We start from the raw sequence: 19,083 nt of genomic DNA on the forward strand, positions 1-19,083 counted from the left end.
GATGAGTCCAAATTTGAGATCTTTGGTTCCAACCACCGTGTCTTTGTGCGATGCAGAAAAGGTGAACGGATGGACTCTACATGCCTGGTTCCCACCGTGAAGCATGGAGGAGGAGGTGTGATGGTGTGGGGGTGCTTTGCTGGTGACACTGTTGGGGATTTATTCAAAATTGAAGGCATACTGAACCAGCATGGCTACCACAGCATCTTGAAGCGTCATGCTATTCCATCCGGTTTGCGTTTAGTTGGACCATAATTTATTTTCAACAGGACAATGACCCCAAACACACCTCCAGGCTATGTAAGGGCTATTTGACCATGAAGGAGAGTGATGGGATGCTGCGCCAGATGACCTGGCCTCCACAGTCCCCGGACCTGAACCCAATCGAGATGGTTTGGGGTGAGCTGGACCGCAGAGTGAAGGCAAAAGGGCCAACAAGTGCTAGGCATCTCTGGGAACTCCTTCAAGACTGTTGGAAGACCATTTCAGGTGACTACCTCAAGAGAATGCCAAGAGTCTGCAAAGCAGTAATCAAAGCAAAAGGTGGCTACTTTGAAGAACCTAGAATATGACATATTTTCAGTTGTTTTACACTTTTTTGTTATGTATATAATTCCACATGTGTTAATTCATAGTTTTGATGCCTTCAGTGTGAATCTACAATTTTCATAGTCATGAAAATAAAGAAAACTCTTTGAATGAGAAGGTGTGTCCAAACTTTTGGTCTATACTGTACCTCAGGCTGATTGGGCCTTTCCTGCCATTTTCAGTGTGGAGCCGGAACCTGGACGTCAGTGAAGAGCATTGGGGACTGGAGCAGGTGGACCGTCAGTGGTGGGGATCAGTGAGTTAAGTTTAGGATAGTTTCACAGAGCCATAGCCAGATACTACCTGACCCTGCTAGAGCCCATTGGCTATAATGGGACTTGGCGGAGATCCGGCCTGTTTCCAGCATTCGCGTTGGGATTCGGCCAGACAAAAATTTGCTGCTTGCAGAGCTATTTGTCCGGGCCGAATCCTGGCACTAATGCCGGAAGCAGGCCATATCCCTGCCGAGTCCCATTATAGTCAATGGGGCCTGGCAATGCTCCAACCTCTTCCAGATACAATGTCTTTGGCAGGCTGTTCCTCTGCCGGAAGAATTTACCGCTAGTGTGAAACTAGCCGTATTTGTATTTTATTTATTTTAAAAATGTATTTTATGGAAAAAACACTTTAATAGGGCTGTAATTGCTGCAGCGGTCAACAAGTAACGGGTGACTGTTTAGGTATTTTCTGTGGTCCATTTGATTGGATATACCAACTAGATGAGGGGAAAGAAAGATCCAAGGAAAGTTGAATTTCTGTCTTTTTTTCCCTCTTTTTCATTAAATAATGTCAGCAAATCAAAAAGTTAGTGGATCTGTATTGATGCTATTAGAAATCTTAATATGTACTGCAAAAAAAAAACATTTTGTTGAACTTTGAAATGAGAAAAGTATTTATTGTTGCATTATAAAAAATATGAATGATCCTGAAAGGGTTACTTCTACTTATAACTGATGTCTTGTGCTCGGTGCCGATCTATCGGGATGTCTCCTGTTTGCCTTGCCTCATTACATTGATGTCAGATCGCTTTCACCACATTAGCTGCGCACTTACCAGGTTATGTACATTCGAATTATCCAGTGTTTAGCTGAAGTGCAGCTCTGGAGTCACTCAAGGGTGACAGAGGGACATCTGTGACATAGTGTTGGCTCTGTGCTACATGTCCAGTAGTCAGCTAAAGATATGCACAATTCCTGTCTCCCCAAACAGAGAAGGGAGACTTCATCGCCCTGGATCTTGGTGGATCATATTTCCGCATTCTGCGGGTGAAGGTCTCCCATGAAAAGAAGCAGACGGTCCAGATGGAAAGTGAGATATACGACACACCTGAGGACATCATTCATGGCACTGGAACGCGGGTAAGAGTTTTCTACATGGGACGGGGGGCTTCTTCCTCAAAAGTCTTCGAGGTATCGTCTTTTTGGAAATATGCAAGAAGAATCCAGAGCTGTGGGAGATTGTTCAGTGCTTCATGTGGAGCACAAAAGCTGCCCCTGGTTCTGCATTCAGTCATCAATTGCCAAGCCTCTCCCTCCTTAAAGGGGTATTCCCATCTCATCCACAGGACCACCATTATAGCATATCCACCTGGATCCTGCTTCTATCTCCAGAAGTGGCCCCCCGCTGCAGTGTATAGACGCCATAGACGCTTGTTCAGGCCATTTTACTCCTTGAAAGCAGTCTAAGGTGTACCAATACGTCTCAGCCTTTTCCCTCACATTCATCAGAGCAGTAAACGCTCTGAACGGCACGGGCAGCGACACTGCGGGTTCCTGAAATAACCGTTAACAAAGTTCCTTTACAGCAAGGAGCCTGGTTATTGGTTGGTTTGGGCAGGATGCCGGAGAGATACGGGTCCTGCAGCTGGCGGGATGTGCAAAGAGATGGGTCTAACTCCCGAGAGTTTCTGTAGTAAGGGGAGCGGTGCGCTGTGACCGAGGACCCTGGCAAACATGACGGTGGTGCAGTGTGTGATGTATGTGGTGCATTGTGTGATGTATGTGGTGCAGTGGTGTGATGTGTGTGGTGCAGCGTTGTGATGTATGTGGTGCAGTGTGTGATGTGTGTGGTGCAGTGTGTGATGTGTGTGGTGCAGCGTGTGATGTGTGTGGTGCAGTGGTGTGATGTGTGTGGTGCAGCGTCTGTGATGTGTGTGGTGCAGTGTGTGATGTGTGTGGTGCAGCGTGTGATGTGTGTGGTGCAGTGTGTGATGTGTGTGGTGCAGTGCGTGATGTATGTGGTGCAGTGCGTGATGTGTGTGGTGCAGTGTGGTGATGTGTGTGGTGCAGCGTGTGTTTTGGATGGTTGTGGTGGCAGCTGTGTGATGTGGTGTGGTGCAGTGTGTGATGTGTGTGGTGCAGTGTGTGATGTGTGTGGTGCAGCGTGTGATGTGTGTGGTGCAGTGTGTGAGGTGTGGTGCAGCGTGTGATGTGTGTGGTGCAGTGTGTGATGTGTGTGGTGCAGTGTGTGATGTGTGTGGTGCAGCGTGTGATGTGTGGTGCAGTGTGTGATGTGTGTGGTGCAGCGTGTGATGTGTGTGGTGCAGTGTGTGATGTGTGTGGTGCAGTGCGTGATGTATGTGGTGCAGTGCGTGATGTATGTGGTGCAGCGCGTGATGTGTGTGGTGCAGTGTGTGATGTCTGTGGTGCAGTGTGTGATGTATGTGGTGCAGTGTGTGATGTGTGTGGTGCAGCGTGTGATGTGTGTGGTGCAGTGTGAGATGAGTGTGGTGCAGGGTGTGATGTGTGTGGTGCAGTGTGTGATGTGTGTGGTGCAGTGTGTGATGTGTGTGGTGCAGTGTGAGATGTGTGTGGTGCAGTGTGTGATGTGTGTGGTGCAGCGTGTGATGTGTGTGGTGCAGTGTGTGATGTGTGTGGTGCAGTGTGTAGTGAATGCAGGCATTTTAGTGAAGTGATAAGGTACAGGGAAGATCCGCCATATTGGACTGGGCTTTATCACTTGGCTATAATTCCCTGCTGTTATTTAGACCAGTAATGGTTCCCCCCTCGTCGGCCCCGTTCACACTGCCTCTATTTATGTCTGTTGTTCTGCCGTTAGATGAGCAGAACAACAGAAATAATGGAATTGCTGGATCGGGACGTAAGGCTGGGTTTTTGTCAGACGTTTAACATACACAAAAAACGGATATGTTATCGGATGCCTCTGACAGATGCCATATCTGTGCCTTTGTAAAAAAAAAACAAAAAAACCTGTACTCTGCAGGATGGGAAGGCACAGTATGCCACGTTTTTCTATCTTCACGTATAGGCTAACGTACACATAAGCACTGTGCACATGTCAGCTGATGGAGTTCTTATGTCCTACCGGTGTCTTCCCAGTGCAGTCAGAACCATCTTTATTCACCGCTCTATGCTAATCAGCGGGGGAGCACAGGCAAGGGGAGGCCAGGGGATGATGTCTTCTGGGCTAGGAAACATCAATCAAAGGATATGGGGCAGGATTTGGGGCACAGCTCGATGGTGCCAGCCTCCTTGGCTTTAATTGCTGATGAACATACAGTGGGGAGGGTGAATAAAGATGAGTTTCGGTGCACTCGGCAGACAGCAGAGACCACATAAGCCGACTATTAAGGTTCTCCAGGCAGTTTGGAGGCCGATATTGTGCCGACTGGTTCACTTTTAGATACTAAGCCGTTAATAACTGTTACACCTTCTACCTTTTAGACCTCGTCCACATTTCCATTTTTCACTGACGTGTGCTGTCCGCATTTTCTGCGGACAGCACACGTATCCATTGATTTAAATGTGTCTGTTCGCATTTCAGTATTTTTTTACTGACCCCAAAAAATCACATGCATTACTTTGATCCGTGATGCGGACCAAGCACGCCCATAGAAGTCTATGGGTCCGTGAAAATCATAGACACACGACTCATGGCATCTGTGGTGCGTCCGTTTTTCACTGAAGACTGATAGGAGATTCTCTGGAAATTAATTTTCAGCTGAGCAACGTCAGTGAATTACGGATGGACACACGGATAGTAAAAAGGGACACACAGACCAACTACAGATCCTTCACGGATGAAACACGTACGCTTTTTTTTTTCATGGACCTGACACTGACACGGAAATTTGGACGAGGCCTTAGCAAGTAGTATATAAGTAGTCTCCAGATGAAAGGCTGCAGTCAGTCAGTGGGCAATAGAGAGGTTCTGCGGGGTGCACATGGCCGGTATTTGTGTTCTTTCCGTGCGGGGTGCACATGGCCGGTATTTGTGTTCTTTCCGTGCGGGGTGCACATGGCCGGTATTTGTGTTCTTTCCGTGCGGGGTGCGCATGGCCGGTATTTGTGTTCTTTCCGTGCGGGGTGCGCATGGCCGGTATTTGTGTTCTTTCCGTGCGGGGTGCACATGGCCGGTATTTGTGTTCTTTCCGTGCGGGGTGCACATGGCCGGTATTTGTGTTCTTTCTGTGCGGGGTGCACATGGCCGGTATTTGTGTTCTTTCCGTGCGGGGTGCACATGGCCGGTATTTGTGTTCTTTCCGTGCGGGGTGCACATGGCCGGTATTTGTGTTCTTTCTGTGCGGGGTGCACATGGCCGGTATTTGTGTTCTTTCTGTGCGGGGTGCACATGGCCGGTATTTGTGTTCTTTCCGTGCGGGGTGCACATGGCCGGTATTTGTGTTCTTTCCGTGCGGGGTGCACATGGCCGGTATTTGTGTTCTTTCTGTGCGGGGTGCACATGGCCGGTATTTGTGTTCTTTCCGTGCGGGGTGCACATGGCCGGTATTTGTGTTCTTTCCGTGCGGGGTGCACATGGCCGGTATTTGTGTTCTTTCTGTGCGGGGTGCACATGGCCGGTATTTGTGTTCTTTCTGTGCGGGGTGCACATGGCCGGTATTTGTGTTCTTTCTGTGCGGGGTGCACATGGCCGGTATTTGTGTTCTTTCCGTGCGGGGTGCACATGGCCGGTATTTGTGTTCTTTCCGTGCGGGGTGCACATGGCCGGTATTTGTGTTCTTTCCGTGCGGGGTGCACATGGCCGGTATTTGTGTTCTTTCCGTGCGGGGTGCACATGGCCGGTATTTGTGTTCTTTCTGTGCGGGGTGCACATGGCCGGTATTTGTGTTCTTTCCGTGCGGGGTGCACATGGCCGGTATTTGTGTTCTTTCCGTGCGGGGTGCACATGGCCGGTATTTGTGTTCTTTCCATGCGGGGTGCGCATGGCCGGTATTTGTGTTCTTTCCGTGCGGGGTGCGCATGGCCGGTATTTGTGTTCTTTCCGTGCGGGGTGCGCATGGCCGGTATTTGTGTTCTTTCCGTGCGGGGTGCGCATGGCCGGTATTTGTGTTCTTTCCGTGCGGGGTGCGCATGGCCGGTATTTGTGTTCTTTCCGTGCGGGGTGCACATGGCCGGTATTTGTGTTCTTTCCGTGCGGGGTGCACATGGCCGGTATTTGTGTTCTTTCCGTGCGGGGTGCGCATGGCCGGTATTTGTGTTCTTTCCGTGCGGGGTGCACATGGCCGGTATTTGTGTTCTTTCCGTGCGGGGTGCACATGGCCGGTATTTGTGTTCTTTCCGTGCGGGGTGCACATGGCCGGTATTTGCGTAGTTTGGTAGTTTGCAGATAGAAAAGCTCTTCCGGTTGTGTGCATGAGGCCCGAGGAACATCAAACCAATGCCCATCTTTACTATGTTCTTTGATTCACTGTGATGTATTTTACAGATATTCTTTCTAGTTTTTTCTTCTTTCTATGAGACCTCACAAATCCTTCTCCGTTTACTGTTTCTGTGATCGCGGTGACATCTTGTGACAGATGTTGTGGGCACTTGGTGTCTGTAGAGACCAAATCTATAGAACATTGGGTAATTACGTCTGACCAGGCTGGTGGTGGTCAATACAAGGGTGACGGGGGTGCTGAGGGACATCTAAGAGACAATACCTCAGTCACCAGCAGACCTTTGTGCTCATTCATTACTATGGTCAGTCTTTCTCCGCCCTTTTGTAGCTCGCATCTGCCGCACTTCCCGGACGATTACTTAAGCTGAGCATTACGATGGCCATACGTGGGAAATTCGGCTCAGTCCATGGGGCACTTCAATAGGTTTCTGCTCCCATTATTGTCATTAGGAAAGGGCCATCCATGGAAAGAAATTTCCCATGATGCATATGGTTTGTATAAGGAGAAAAATAGTTTTTTGGGTAATAGTGAGGTTTTTTTTGCCCATATAGTGTGTTTAGAACCTGACATTTTTTTTTTGAGGAAAATGTGTGCCCTCCATTTCACTTCCTCTCTAGAGCTGTAAGGAGAGAAAAAATTGGGAAAAGAAAATGCCATACAAAAACTCCAGCACTTATTGCAAATTGAGTTTTAATTTTGAGGTTTATGGTAGAAAAATGCAGCTGCGATTTGAAAAAAAAATGCCTAAAGGGTGAAAAAATTGCACCAGAAAAAAGTCTATTTGCACTTCATTAAAAGGGCACCTGTCAGCAGATTTGTACCTATGACACCGTCTGACATGTTACATGTGCGCTCGGCAGCTGAAGGCGCCTGTGTTGGTCCCGTGTTCATATGTGCCCGCACTGCTGAGAAAACGGACGTTTTCATGTATTCAAATGAGTCTCTAGGAGCAATGGGGGCGTTGCTGTTACACCTAGAGGCTCTGTTCTCTCTTAAAGGGGTTCTGCAGTTTTTTTAAACTGATGATCTATCGTCTGGATAGATCATCAGCATCTGATCGGCGGGGGTCCGACACCAGGGACCCCTGCCGATCAGCTGTTTAAGAAGGCAGCGGCCCTGGCAGTAGCGCCACGGCCTTCTCGCTGTTTACCCCTGGCCCAGTGACGTCACGACTAGTATCAATGGCCTGGGCGGGGCTAAGCTCTGTTCATTTGAATGGAGCTTAGCCCCTCCCAGGCCATTGATACTAGTCGTGACGTCACTGGGTTTGCGGTAAACAGCGAGAAGGCCGCGGTGCTACTGCCAGCACCGCTGCCTTCTCAAACAGCTGATCGGCAGGGGTCCCGGGTGTCTGACCCCCGCCAATCAGATGCTGATGATCTATCCAGAGGATTTGTGCCCTCCATTTCACTTCCTCTCTAGAGCTATATGAAGAAAAAACATTGGGAAAAGAAAATGCCATGCTTTCCACAGGTCCGGGCATAACCTCTTTAACTGTCGTGCCCTCTCCACTTCGATTGACAGGGCCAGGCAGTGTAATGACACATTCAAATGACCGTCTGTGTTTTGTGGGCCGCAAATTGCGGATTCGCAAAACACAGATGCCGGCCGTGTGCGTTATGCATTTTGCGGAACAGATACGGCCAGGCCTATGGTAGAAATGCCTATTTTTGTCCGCAGTTGCGGAAAAGAATAGGACATGCTTTATTTTTTCTGCGGGGCCGCGGAACGGAAGTACGGATGTGGACATCCTCATCTTTTGTGGTTCCATTGAGATGAATAGGTCTGCATCCGTTCCGCATTTTGCCATAAATACGGTTGTGTGAATGTACCTTAAATGTGATCACGCCTGCCTGGCCCTGTAAATCGAAGTGGAGAGGGCGTGGCAGTTGCGGAGAGAGCTGAGCCTCTAGGTGTAATAGCAACGCCCCTGTTGCTCCCAGAGGCTCGTTTGCATATATTAAAACATCCTTTTTCTCAGCAATGCGGGCACATATGAACATGGGACCAGCACAGATGCCTTCAGCTGCCAAGTGCACATGTAACAGGTCAGCCAGTGTCATAGGTACAAATCTGCTGACAGATTCCAATAGACTTCAATGCAACATCTGGAACTGGAGTTTTTAGCCTATAAAATGTGGCATAAAAGGCAGCAAAAAATTGCACCAAAAACACAAAACCCCTGTTCTGAACTGATGTCTGTATCTCTTCACAAAATTAAGGGTACGGCTACACTGCGATACTTTGACGTGCGACATGTGTCGGCCCCAGAATTACTCTGTAGCCGTACCCTAAATGAGGATGGGAGTGTATTACTCAGGGTCTGGCACTGATTATAAATGAGGGTATCGTATTTTTGAAGTATGGTGACCATGGGGGCCGTAGACATGCCCACATACAATTGAGTGGCCAGGGAGATTATTATAGGCAGTATTGGTCCAATACTCATGTTTTATACGGTATTTTCATTTCCTGCAGTATTGTGATATAGTGTTCTTCTTTATCCCATTAGCTCTTTGACCATGTTGCTGAATGCCTTGGAGATTTCATGGAGAAGAAGCAGATCAAAGACAAGAAGCTGCCGGTGGGATTCACCTTTTCCTTCCCATGCAGCCAGTCAAAATTAGATGAGGTAACGTAACCCAAGTATGACAAATGAGTATCTCTGAGCTGATTATCATGTATGGGAGACACTTGGCTTGAAGTTCCTGGACCTCAAGTAGATATCTGGCAGGGCTTTCCTTCTATTGTCCTAGGCCAGTCAAACAGCTAATCACCAGATGGAGGACCCCACCAATCAGATACAAGTGACCTGAGGATTGGTCATCAGAATTAACCCCCTTAGTGATTACCAGTACGCCTTTTTACAGCGGTCTTAGGCTAGGCGTCCGCCTTTGTATGTTGGCCTAGTCTAAATTCTGCAGGGGACTCCGTGCAGTGGAGAGTGGGGCTTGTCTCTCACATGAGAGCCGTGCTTCTGCTCTAACGGCCCAGACCAGCAGAAGCGTCTCGCGCACAGGCTGTACAGGGATGGAGCTCCTGGAAATCTACTTTAGAAGGTTATATCTAGAACATGTCCCTCATTTCAGTATTGTTTCCATAGGGTATTTTGCTCACGTGGACCAAGCGATTCAAGGCTAGTGGAGTGGAGGGAATGGATGTGGTCAAGCTACTGAACAAGGCCATCAAGAAACGAGGGGTGAGTCTTTGTTTCTGAGCTGGAGTTGTAAATGTTCTGTACAGAAACTAAGGGGGACATTTATCAAGACTGGTGTAAAGTAGAACAGGCCTAGTTGCCCATAGCAACCAATCAGATTCCTCCTTTCATTTTTGACAGCTTCTTTGGAAAATGAAAGGTGGAATCTGATTGGTTGCTATGGGCAAATAGGCCAGTTCTACTTTACACTAGTTTGATACGTCTCCCACTAAATTTCTATCTATTGTGACAAATATATTTGTGGTGGAGTCTCTGTTGCCCTCCGTCTCTGTGTGAGCTGTGCCGTGTTTTCTGGAGTTCTTCTATTTTGGAGGTACAGATGGTCACAGATGACTAACATTCTGTACATTTACTTGACTCATCTAGTGCAGATTGTGCTCATTAAAGCCAGAAACCAATTAAAAGGGAACGCATCACCTATATTGTTAACTAAGAACCAGATAGTGAAAGAATTGTATTTTTTTTTATTAGATTTTCTATTCTGATTATAGATTATTTTTTTTGCTTAGACATGCTCTGTGACCTGTGCAGAGGTCATTCTTCAGGGAGGAGGTGGATAAGCTGTGTCTATCACCTCTTGTAAACAGTGGTCCCTGGTTTATCTATATACAGGTGATACTGTATATTTCATTGAAATTCTGCCCGTGGTGATAATGAGATGACTACTGACAAATGATCTGTGCAGTCCAAGGACTATTGATAGGCAAACTGTGTTTATCACCTACTGTAAATAGTCAATCCTGGTTTATCAATATACAGGTGGTATGTATTTCATTGTAATCCTGGCTGTGATGAAAATGAGATGACTACTGAAAGTGATTTCTGCAGACCAGGGGCTGTTGAAAGACAATCTATGTCTATCCCCTATTGTAAATAGTCGATCCTGGTTTATTTTTTATATACAGGTGATATATTGAATTGTAATCCTGCTTGTGATGACAATGAGATGACTACTGAAAAGTGATCTGTGCAGAACAGGAACAGATGACAGAAAAGCTGTGTCTATCAGCTATTATACATACTGGATCCTGGTTTATCTATACACGTGATATATTTAATTATATTCTTGCTTGTGATGATAATGAGATGACTACTGAAAAGCGACCTCTGTAGAACAGGAGCAGGTGACAGACAAGCTGTGTTTATCGCCTATTGTAAATAGTGGATTCTGGTTTATCTATTTGCAGGTGATATATTTCATTTTAATCCTGCTTGTGATGATAATGAGATGACTACTGAAAAGTAATCTCTGCAGAATAGGAACAAGTGATAGACAAGCTGAGTCTATTACTTTTTTTCATTAGTGGATCCTGATTTATCTATATACAGGCGATATATTTTATTGTAATCCTGTTTGGGATGACAATGAGATGACTACTGAAAAGTGATCTGTGCAGAACAGGAACAGATGACAGAAAAGCTGTGTCTGTCACCTATTGTAAATAACCGATTCTGGTTTATCTATATAAAGATAGTATTTATTTCATTGTAATCCTGTCTGTGATGATAATGAGATGACTACTGAAAATTATTAGGCTTAGTGGTCAATGTGAAAAATGCAGGATTGTAGGATGTTTTTACATATAGATTGTGACTTGGAAAATTTTAAATAACATTACAAAAAAATCTTGAAATATGTAAACATAAAAACCCTGATTCAAACAATAGGTCATTTTCTGATGACGCAATCATTCAGGATAGAAATCGGCGATGCATTCATTATGTATGGCTTATTCACTATTCCATAATTTTGCAGTTCCCTGGTGATTTTATATATGTATTTATTAAGATTTATGAGTAATACACTGATTGTTTCGCTCTTATTCCACAGGACTATGACGCAGACATCATGGCGGTTGTAAATGATACCGTTGGGACTATGATGACTTGTGGGTTTGATGATCAGCGCTGTGAAGTTGGCATAATCATTGGTAACATGATGCAACCATTTGTATATAGGGTTCTCACCATGGATAATATGGAGCCTGGCTTACTGTGATCTGTCTTCTAAGGTACTGGAACTAACGCCTGTTACATGGAGGAGTTGAGACACATTGATTTAGTAGAAGGAGATGAGGGACGAATGTGCATAAACACTGAATGGGGAGCTTTCGGGGATGATGGATCTCTGGAGGACATTAGGACTGAATTTGATAGAGAGATTGACAGAGGTTCCATGAATCCGGGAAAACAGCTGTAAGTAACTTTACATATCCAGAGTCCTTCTCTCTACCACCCAGAATTCACTTTTACATTTGCGAATGTAGACGTTACATGTTTAATTTGCTGCATGTTTATATTGATGGTATTGTACGAACTCAGAACATTTTTCTATGTGAATAATCAATCTAAATGCCCAGCTCCAAAGATTCTTAAAGGGGTTTTCTGGGATTGTGATATTAGCAACATAGTACATAAGGCCAAAAAAAGACATTTGTCCATCCAGTTCGGCCTGTTATCCTGCAAGTTAATCCAGAGGAAGGCAAAAAAAAACTGTGAGGTAGAAGCCAATTTTCCCCACTTTAGGGGAATAAAAATTCCTTCCCGACTCCAATCAGGCAATCAGAATAACTCCCCGGATCAACGACCCCTCTCTAGTAGCTATAGCCTGTAATATTATTACACTCCAGAAATACATCCAGGCCCCTCTTGAACTCTTTTAGTGAACTCACCATCACCACCTCCTCAGGCAGAGAGTTCCATAGTCTCACTGCTCTTACCGTAAAGAATCCTCTTCTATGTTTGTGTACAAACCTTCTTTCCTCCAGACGCAGAGGATGTCCCCTCGTCACAGTCTCGTCACAGATAAAAATGCAGATGATGTTGACCATGGTAGAGACCAGTGATGGCCAGTTCGCAGTGTTCGATGACGAACACATGTGATCTGCCATCTTCACTCCCAAGTCCGGCGATGCAGAGGTGAGGCCTTACCTGTGCCTGCGCCGCGAGCCGCTCTGAAACACGTGCGGTCACCGGGAGCAGGCAGTTCCGAGAACAGTACACCATATTGGCCTGTCTCTAGTAATCACATTTTGTGTATGATTTTTTTACTGCAGGTTTGAAAAGATGGTGAGTGGCATGTACATGGGAGAACTTGTCAGACTCATCTTGGTCAAAATGGCCAAAGAAGGACTACTGTTTGAAGGAAGAATCACTCCAGAGCTGTTAACTAGAGGAAAATTTGAAACTAAACATTTATCGGCCATAGAAAAGTAAGTTACCTCTTACAAAGATGTGTAAGAAAATCCCAAGGGCCAAAGAAATATATATCTTCATATTCCATTCAAAGAGCACCTTATACTGGGATATTACTGAAGGGCGCAAGTGGTGGCAATAACTCCAGCTGACCCACACAGTTCTGGCTGAAGAACCTTCCAAGTTCTCTTTCAGGAGGCATATAGGTATTTTAGTATGGTTACGTGAAGTAAATTTGTAACACCCAGCACGGGTTGTATGGACGGCCCTTCTTAAGACTACTAAGAACTGTAGCTTCCATACAAGGGTTATCCCCTACCCCGTAGAACTTAAAAATGTTAACCCCAGAAAGAGGAACATGGGAAAGAGTTGAGGTGCCCAATTTTAGCCTACACGTTTGCAATGTCTACTTATAGCACAAGGAGTCGTGTATTTTTTGATCGTTTCAATAATTTTTTATTTGCTTTTCAGGAGCAAAGAAGGTTTAAGCAAAGCCAAAGACATACTGACTCGATTGGGGGTGGAACCCTCCCATGAAGACTGTATAGCTGTCCAACATGTCTGCACAATTGTTTCCTTCCGCTCGGCTAACCTGATTGCTTCCACGCTGGGTGGGATCCTTATTCGTCTTCGGGACAACAAAGGTGTTCCCAGACTGCGCACCACAGTTGGCATTGATGGATCTTTGTACAAGATGCATCCACAGTAAGTGTCCTTATGGTCATTAAGTGATGATCTCCCTCCCCACATCATGATTCCACTTGGATCTTGGAAGTGGACATCTGAGATATTCTTTGTATCGTGACACACTGATAACCTTTTAGCATTTCATGAAGTAGTGCAAAGACCAGAGTGCCCCCCCAAAGAAATAAATACTCAATAAATAGATTCTGCTGGGATTTTTTCCTATCAGTACATTATTTTATATAAATTCTGCTTTGCTTGTAGTATGTCAGTTTGACTACTTGTTTGTAATGACGTTTAGACTAAAGATGACAGCAAGGCCTGGGATTTGTTTATGTACAGTACACGCTGAGATAGAGTACATGTCTCAGGAAGAGTCCTCTTAGCATACTCTATCTTTTGATGTTTTTTCAGCATTACCTAGTTACATAGTTGTGAAGGCTGAAGGAAGACACAGGTCCATCAAGTCCAACCTTTAATTCCACCATGTTTGTCCAGATTAAAGCAAAAAACCTCCTATGAGGCAGATGCCAATGGAACAATATTAGGGGGGAATATAATCCATGGGTCTGTATAAATCTAGTATCCATAGCTTGTAATATTAGATTTTTCACGAAAGGCTCCCAGGCTTCTCTGAACTTGTTCAATGCATCAACCATCATGGCAATGTGTGGTAGAGAGACCCATAGTATCGCTGATCTTACATTAAACAAGCCAATCTGTGATGAAGGTTGTAGATGTAGAGGACACCCTCTTTTCTTGGTAACCCCATTCCCTTGGCTGTCCTTCTTATGCCCAAAATTGTAGGCCTCCTCCGCTTCAGCTGAAGATGACCGCGCCACCACTCCCGGTTCAGTGACGTGACGGTGCGTGTGCAGTATGCATCTTCAGCTGAAGCAGAGGAGCTTGGCTGTGGGTAGGATCGAAGGGTGAGTATTCTCACCTCCCTCTCTGCCACTGTCCTCTTTCCCCTGAGACTCCACTGCCACCAGTGAGAACAGGGAGCATAAAAAAATAGTAGTAACTCATGCATTAGGAACCAAATGCATGATGTTGCTATTGCGCACTGCCACCATGATATCACAAGGTACAGTAGCAACATAATGCATGCACCTCTGGCCTAATGCTGTCAATTTAGGGGGTGGGGGGGTTTGTTTCGAAGGAAAGGGGCGTCAGTATGGAGCACCAGGGGCGTCACTGGAGCAGTGCTCAAACCGCATAAGCCCGTCCCCTGGTGTTCAATAGACCATTTGCATATTAATAAAAGTTAAAATTTCTCAAAAATGCAGGTTCCTGCAGAAAAAAAAATAAAAGGTATCCGTTTAATCAGCTGCACCAACCCTACCAGGCTATATGCCTGGTTGTGCAGGGTTGATCCTGGTGACAGAGCAGCTTTAAGTTTACTGTCCACCAATGTCCCCATGTCTTTTTCTGTTTATCTCAATGTTTTACTATTTACATGCACTACATAATTGTAGAATTATTTTTCCTCGGCCTACGTGCAAAGTTTTAAATGTGCCTTGCCGTTACGGAGCCTTTGTAGTCCGGAGGTTCCCGAAGCGGTCAGATATGGAGACATGGGCCTGGAATGGCTTCAGTGTGAACATGTGAATGGTGTTTTTTCTTTTTTTTAGGGCACACATTCCGGGTGCTGATTAATCTTGTTGCGTGGCCGGACAACCCCTTTAATTTTCCACTGTCTCCTTTTAAGCCTCCAGCTTCCCCAAATCCCTCTGTAATATTATATATCCTCCGCTGTGTTGATTAACTACAGAGCTGAGGATAATCTGCAGTTATTGACATTTTGCTCTGTGAGCGCTCTACAAGGTCATTCATAAATATTAACAGGAAGAGGGCCTCGTACTGACCCCCGTGGGACCCCACTGGTCCCTGTGACCAAACCGAGTCTGTACCATTAATATTTATCTGTCACTGCTGTAGATACAACTTCCAGACTCCTAGACCAGTAATGACAAATGTTCTATGGAAGGGAAGTGATAGATCTTCAGTAAAGAGAATGTTGTGTGGAGGTTTTATCTGTACCTGTAACCTGCTGTGTTGTGATCTACTCAGTTACATATCATCCTCACAAGTTCCATCAACCTCATTTTTATCGACCATGCTGTTACTTACCTCCTTACAGAAGCTGAACTGTTTAGTTTCATCCATGCCGATAAAGAGTTATACATTTATTTACACGAAAGCATCTCCAGAATAATTCAACAACCCTATACCAGATTTTTCGCTTTATAAGACGCACTTTTTAGCAAGAAAAATCTTGCTAAAAAGTGCCTGCGTCATATAAACAGCAATCGGGGAGATCCAGCATGGCCAGACCCCCTGACTGCTGTCTTAATGATTGGTCAGAGCGCACATTCAGCGCTGTGCCCAATTAGTGAGAGCTGTGCATCTGCAGACACCTCTCTCCGTGCCCACACCGATCTGTGTGATCAGTGGAGGAGCAGGAGAGACCACGGGGAGGAAGGTCCTACAGCTGTACTGAAAGGACATGAAAAAAGTACAGCTTAAGGACCATTGATGATGTCATCAATGGGAGGAGCCAGAAAGAACAAAAAACTATACAGCCAGCACTAGTGCAGGGAAATGTGAGTTTTTATTAAAGATGATAAGTGTGCATCTGTATATATGTGTAGCGGAACAGTATGTGTGTAGGAGAGCTGTATGTGTGTACCTGCACATTATAGATGTAGTAGAGCTGTATGTGTGTAACAGTGCTATTTGTATGTAGCAGAGCTGTATGTGTGTTGCCAAGCTGTATGTGTGTAACAAAACTGTATGGGTGTAGGCGTATTATATGGGTGTAGCAGAACTGTATGGGTGTAGTTGAGCTGTTAGTAGTATAGTAGTGTTGTGTGTGTACCAGAACGGTGTTTGTGTGTGTTACAGACAAATACTTACAAGTAATCTAGCAGAGCAAGAAGCATGGCAGGACATAACAGAGCAATGACAGGAGACACATTTATTTGAATAGATACTTTTAATGAGGTGACCACATGCACCATTGCTGGTTGTTACAGTGGCATTTTTTATTATTATTGCATAGTACTAATTTTGGGCTAAAAATTATTTTTTGAATTGGTCTTTGTTAAAAATCTTGACCCACTGTCTTTGTGCAGCCTTGAGTTTCTCTAGTAGCTGCTGTCTGTTTTCGTTCTGTCAGGCAGGGAGCTGACAGGCTCCTTATCTCTGACCTTATAAACACTCATTATGGCTCAGTTCTTATCTTACTGATAAGAATGTGTCTTAAATTAGTGTTTATTACCTTTTAGTAATTTAGAGATAACTTTTATTAGCTGACTGACAAAAAGTGAATGTACCATTCACACAGCTAGACAAATTAACCCTTTGTGACGGGACAGCTAGTATTAATATATAAAGCTGAGTGTGTGTATGTCCGCTAAAGAAATCCACACCATCGCATTTACAATCACGAAATGTTGCACAGCCGCCTCTTGTGACTCGGAGAACGTTATAGACTATGTTTTCAGTGGAAATTTTCACCCCGCGCTTTCCATTATTTGCCCAAAACAATACGCTTAGTAACCTAACCACCAAACTACAGGAGCCATTGTCTGTTGGCAGTTAGCCTAGACATTCATCAGGTTGCATATAGCAACCAATCACAGCACAGCTTCTATTTTGCTACAGGTCATTGGTTGCTATAGGCAACGAAGGACATTCTTAGTATAAGACAGGTTATGTGTGAGTTAGGGTCCATTCACACGTCCGTTGTTTCTTTCCTGATCTGTTCCGTTTTTTGCTGAACAGATCTGGACCAGATCTGGACCCATTCATTTTCAATGGGACCTGAAAAAAAACGGACAGCACAATGTCTGATTTTTTTTCAGGACCCATTGAAAATGAATGGGTCCAGATCTGGTCCAGATCTGTTCAGCAAAAAACGGAACAGATCAGGAAAGAAAAAACGGACGTGTGAATAGACCCTGAATCTAACTTTGATTGCGACGCTTAGCCAGCGTTGTTGTATAGGCTGATGTAACTCACGTGACCTTAAGTGTATACGAATTCTGTGGGGTTTTATATACCGTCCATTAAAGACAATAATGCGGGGGTCGTTGTTAGGGGTGCGGGTGGCGAGTTGTGGAGGTCACTGTAAAAGGGGTGAGCTGCTGTGAAGGTCAAAGTTAATGTGGTGGGCTGCTGTGGAGGTCACATTTTAAGGAGGCGGGCACTGTGGGGGGTTAGTGTTAAGGGGTGGGGGGCTGTGGAGGTCACTGTAATGGGGGATATCTTTTAACGACACACACAAACATTAAATTAAATAGATGAAATATACGCGTGCAAAGCTGGGTCCTTCTGCTAGTTTTTAATAAAACCAATTGAAAAAATTATTTTTTGACTGATATGAGTAAAAAGCAATCCTAAAAAAATGGTCCCTGAAGTTGCACATAGCCTTTAAAGGCTATGGCATACTGGTCTCACTGAGGGCAGCATAGTGTGGTGATAGACCCGCTGATTTCAGCAGTCTATCACTCCTGTGATGGCATTCAGTAGCTTTAGAGTACTTACCTGCCAAAGAACGTAGCGTTCAAGAGAGATGAGTCTGATGCAGTACGACGCCCCTGCCCTCCCCCCTGCCTCCAGACAGTGTTTGATAGACTACTGTCAATCATTGTCTGAATCGGTCTAGTTTCTCTTAGGCCTCTTTTACATGGGCGTTCCGAATAATTTGCTCTGGACGCTTCGCGTGTGCATTGCAGGAAAACCGCGCGAGTAGGCACGCAATTTCAGTCAGTTTTGACTGTGATTGCATTCCGACATTCAGTTTTTTGTGTTTTGTGCGCGACTGAGAAAAAACGGAATGTGGTACCCAGACCCAAACCCGGACTTGTTCACTGAAGTTTGGGTTAGGTGTTCTACTCATTTTATTATTTTCCCTTATAACATGGTTATAAAGGAAAATAATAGCATTCTTAATACAGAATGCTTACTAAAATGTGGCTTGAGGGGTTAAAAAATAAAATAAAAATCGCCTCATCCTCCTGTTCGCGCAGCCGGCATCATCTTCTTTCTTCTTCTTTCAGGACCTGCAAAAGGACCTTTTGATGATGTTATCGCGCTCACCACGTGGTGACATCAGCGCAGGTCCTGCTGAATGAAGATAGAAGATCCTATCTTCATTCAGCAAGACTTGTGCTGATGTCACCGCGCTCACGTCATCAAAGGTCCTTTTGCAGGTCCTGAAAGAAAAGAAGAAAGACGATGCCGGCTGCGCGAACAAGAGGATGAGGTGAGTTAATTTATTTTTTAACCCCTCAAGCCACATTTTAGTAAGCATTCTGTATTAAGAATGCATTTTTTTTCCTTTTTAACCATGTTATAAGGGAAAATAAGACAGTAAATTGACTTTTATCAATTTACTAACAATCTCCTAGCAACCATGCGTGAAAATCGCATTGCATCCGCACTTGCTTGCCCCATTCTTTTTATGGGCCCGGCGTTGCGTGAAAAACGCAGAATATAGAACATGCTGCGATTTTCACGCAACGCACAAGTGATGCGTGAAAATGACTGCTCATCTGAACACCCATTGAAATGAATGGGTCCGGATTCAGGGCGGGTGCAATGCGTTTACCTCACGCAATGCACCCGCGCGGAATTCTCGCCCAGGCGAAAGGGGCCTTAGAGCGCTGGTGCACACTGCGGGCTTTAGCAGGTAAGTACTCTAAAAGTACTGAATGCCATTGCGGCAGTTACAGACCTCAGTGTGTTTATC

At 45.1% G+C, this 19,083-nt stretch overlaps 1 protein-coding gene across 1 annotated transcript; it reads left to right on the plus strand.

The window, feature by feature from the left end:
• The first annotated feature begins 1,778 nt into the window (after window positions 1-1,778).
• On the plus strand, window positions 1,779-15,543 carry LOC122939431 (hexokinase-1-like). Its single transcript, XM_044295497.1, has 8 exons — window positions 1,779-1,946; window positions 8,742-8,861; window positions 9,333-9,428; window positions 11,278-11,377; window positions 11,459-11,642; window positions 12,503-12,658; window positions 13,113-13,346; window positions 15,267-15,543. Exons 1-8 carry the CDS (start codon window positions 1,890-1,892, stop codon window positions 15,541-15,543), a joined length of 1,224 nt encoding a protein of 407 aa, XP_044151432.1. The 5' UTR covers window positions 1,779-1,889.
• Window positions 15,544-19,083: the final 3,540 nt, after the last annotated feature.

Source organism: Bufo gargarizans, chromosome 5 (assembly GCF_014858855.1).
Source record: "Bufo gargarizans isolate SCDJY-AF-19 chromosome 5, ASM1485885v1, whole genome shotgun sequence".
Lineage (NCBI taxonomy): Eukaryota > Metazoa > Chordata > Amphibia > Anura > Bufonidae > Bufo > Bufo gargarizans.